This window comes from Helianthus annuus, chromosome 3 (assembly GCF_002127325.2).
Source record: "Helianthus annuus cultivar XRQ/B chromosome 3, HanXRQr2.0-SUNRISE, whole genome shotgun sequence".
NCBI classification, from domain to species: domain Eukaryota; kingdom Viridiplantae; phylum Streptophyta; class Magnoliopsida; order Asterales; family Asteraceae; genus Helianthus; species Helianthus annuus.
The window spans coordinates 149,878,748-149,882,125 of NC_035435.2; the positions used below are offsets into that span (position 1 = coordinate 149,878,748).

General features: G+C 40.6%; 1 protein-coding gene across 1 annotated transcript; it reads right to left on the reverse strand.

The window, feature by feature from the left end:
- Positions 1 to 885: 885 nt before the first annotated feature.
- LOC118490530 lies at positions 886 to 1,719 on the reverse strand. The gene has a single exon (XM_035988219.1). It carries the CDS (start codon positions 1,717 to 1,719, stop codon positions 886 to 888), a length of 834 nt encoding a protein of 277 aa, XP_035844112.1.
- Between the last annotated feature and the right edge of the window lie 1,659 nt (positions 1,720 to 3,378).

Sequence of the window (3,378 nt, forward strand, 5' to 3'; positions counted from 1 at the left end):
TTGAGACATCAATTCTTGTAGCTCTGATGGCGCGAGCCGATACGGCGCCTTGGACACAGGTTTCGTGCCCGGAATCAATTCGATTCCGAGCTCTACCTCCCGTTCTGGCGGTATTCCCGGTAAATCTTCTGGAAATACATCGGCATATTCGCGTACCACCGGTACGTCTTCAATCTTCAGCGATCCCTTGTCTGGTTCGTTTGCGTATATCATGAACGCTCTACATCCATGCCTCATGAGTTTGTGAGCTTTTAGCATCAAGCACATAACGGGATTACCCCCTTTTTCGCAATAAATGGTAACGGATTTTCCACTTGGAGATGTTAATTTTATCTCCTTGTGGAAACACACTACCTTTACGTGATGTCGGGATAACCAATCCATTCCGACCACTACTTGAATTTCTCCCATCAACATTGGAATTAAATCTATTGAATATTCTTCACCGTCGATACTCATCTTACAATCTTGACATACATCACACACAATGAAACTTTTGTTGTCACCTATTTCTACTTCTAATGGCATAGGTAATTTTGTCAATACGAAAGAAGGATGTCGAATAAATCCATGTGAAATAAAGGATTTATTCGCACCCGTATCAAATAACACATGCGCGGGAATTGAATTTATAGTAAATATACCTGAAACCACATCGAGTTCCGTTTTCGCCTCAGCTGCTGTTAACTGGAAGGATCTGGCTTTTGCTTTTGGAGTCTCAGTATGGGTATCCTTGCCATCCTTCTTTCCGGTTAACTCCGGGCACCCAAACTTTTTGTGACCCGACTGATAACATATGTAGCACACCGACACTTTCCCCGGGCACAATGCAGCCGTGTGCCCTGTCTTCCCACATATAGGACACGGCTTGTCCTTAAACCGACACTAACCCTTGTGCCCTTTCCCGCATACTTTAGAACTTGGCGAACTGCTTTTTCCTTCTTGCTTCTTTGACGACTCAGTCGTACGTGCCTTTTTCGTTGGGCTTGGATTAACCACTTGCGCCCTTCTTTCACCCCTTTCAATCTGTTTCTTTAGCTCTATCTCCCTTTCTTGAGCAGTGTTAATAATTTCGGTGAGGGTCTCATATTTTGAGGGAGTCGTGAACTCCCGATACTCTGAGCTTAGCATATTATAATAATAATACACCTTCTGTTCTTCGGATGTTACTAACTCATCACAAAACCTCAGTTTGTCGAGAAAGATCCCCGTGATCTTATCAATAGATTCGCCTTTCTGCCTAAGTTGAATGAATTCCTCTTTGATTCGATTGATAACCTCTTTGGGACTGTGATGTTTAAGGAATGGTACCTTAAACTCGTCCCATGTCATTGCCTTCGCCGCTTCACTTCCGATCTCCTTTTTCTTATTATCCCACCAGTCTTTTGCTTGACCTCTCAGCTGACCCGTGCCATAAGCTACGAAGTCATTTGTGTCACAGTGGGTTCTTTCGAACACCCCTTCAATATCACTCAACCATCTTTGGCACACTATCGGATCCACCTCTCCGTTGTAGAGTGGCGGTTTACATGCCATAAATTCTTTGTACGAGCAGCCCTTACGCTCTCCCGATTTCTCCTTAGCTACATTAGCATCATCTTCCAATTTCTTGATTCTCTCATCAACAACCGATAGTACCGTATTTTGGATCTTATCAATAAAACCGGATAAGCTATTTTTGATTGCCTTTCCTACTTCCTCGGCAATCACTTCTCTCATTTGCTCGGTGACTCTCGGCACCGCATCATCATTACCCTTATCCGTCATCTTTAAAACTGAAATGTTTACATCATGCGTTAAACATTTCATCTATATCATATGGTTTATTTACTTTAGTTTAGTCAAGTTCATAACTTGTTTAACTGTTCTTACTTAATGCACTTTCCGGGTTTTAGTGTGTTAACACACTCTTCCCGTGCATATCAATTCTTGTTTCGTTTACATTAATGAACCTATTAAAATAATTAACTCTTACCGGATGTTGATCAAGCTTGAACCGAATACACCTTGTTAATAACCTTGAGCTCTGATTACCCACTTGTAACACTCGCCGTATAATTTCATTATTTTATTATAGAAATACACACCATTTTAAACCAAAATATATATTTAGCCAAAAACTAAGTTATTTAGTAGAGATGTACATTTTTAGGCAGGTTAACATAACCAACCATCTAGTTTAAAACATTCACAACTAATAAAGTTTGCAAAACAACATAGTCCAACTAGATTAGATTAGCGCGGAAGTCTTCAAAACATGTGTTCGGTTCTTGAATTCCATTGCTTAATCGACATCCATGACAACGAGCAATACCTATAGTCAAAACCACTATGAATATTAGTTTTGACATTATAAATAAGGGGAAGTGCAAGTTCTATGGCTTAAACAATAAAAATCAGCAAAAATCTGTGTTTAGGGGGCTGTCGCGCCCCGCGACGTATTAACATCAGGCCTACGCGGCCTGCGATGGTGGTCGCGTCACGCGACTGGTTGGCTGTTTTGTCGTTGCGTAGCACGACGGCACATTTTTGACAGTAGGTTCGTTGCTGGAGCTGTATATCAGCCCAGCTCAACTATTTTTCAATTACAACTTCAAACTAACGTAACTTTTGACTCGAGTGTCCGATTTAGCTGATTTTTTTCCTAAGCGTCCGTAATAAAAGTACCGACGTACCTATCTTAACCGTTCAGTCAAAAATGGAATGTACGGTTGGGGACCAGTAAATGCACAATATATTCGTTTGACCCATATAGTTTTTGTACTAATTTGACTAGTAACAACTTAAGACAACAAGGCGTATTTATCCCAACTTCCGAAGCTTACGACTACTGGCGTTTCATTGCCACACTTGTGGCTTCACGCTCTTGTGATCCGTCTTCGCCAAATGTCAAGCAAAAACAAGGTTTAGTTACTACTAACCAATTATTTGACCCGTTATCTAATGTGCATATAACTCAATCTACACTTTTGAGCATTCTAGTTTCATTCGCCCATATTCCGGGCTTGTAACCTTTAATGTATCCGAACCATTTTCCGGCTTGATGCTCGCAATCAATTTCCATGCTTATTTTCTACAATACAAGCATACCGCTTATGCGAGTCTTGCCTTCAACTTCTACCAATTGATCCGATATCACGGATTCATACTTGGCTTATTATACCCCTTTTATTTCTAATTGCAATCTAGCATTAGCGCATTATGATATTCCAATTTCTCTATGCACAAGATCATTTTATGAACATGGTTTTTGACCCGTTTGGTTGACAAGTGAAATCCTCACCTTAATGTCGAACCAAACTATTCATACCCAATATTTCGACTCGTTTGACTGTCGAGTGAACTACGTCACTTCTTTAACACATCAACGCATATACT

Excerpts from the sequence above, each read along its gene's own strand:
- LOC118490530 (XM_035988219.1), bottom strand. The coding sequence starts at position 1,719 with ATGAGAGAAGTGATTGCCGAGGAAGTAGGAAAGGCAATCAAAAATAGC.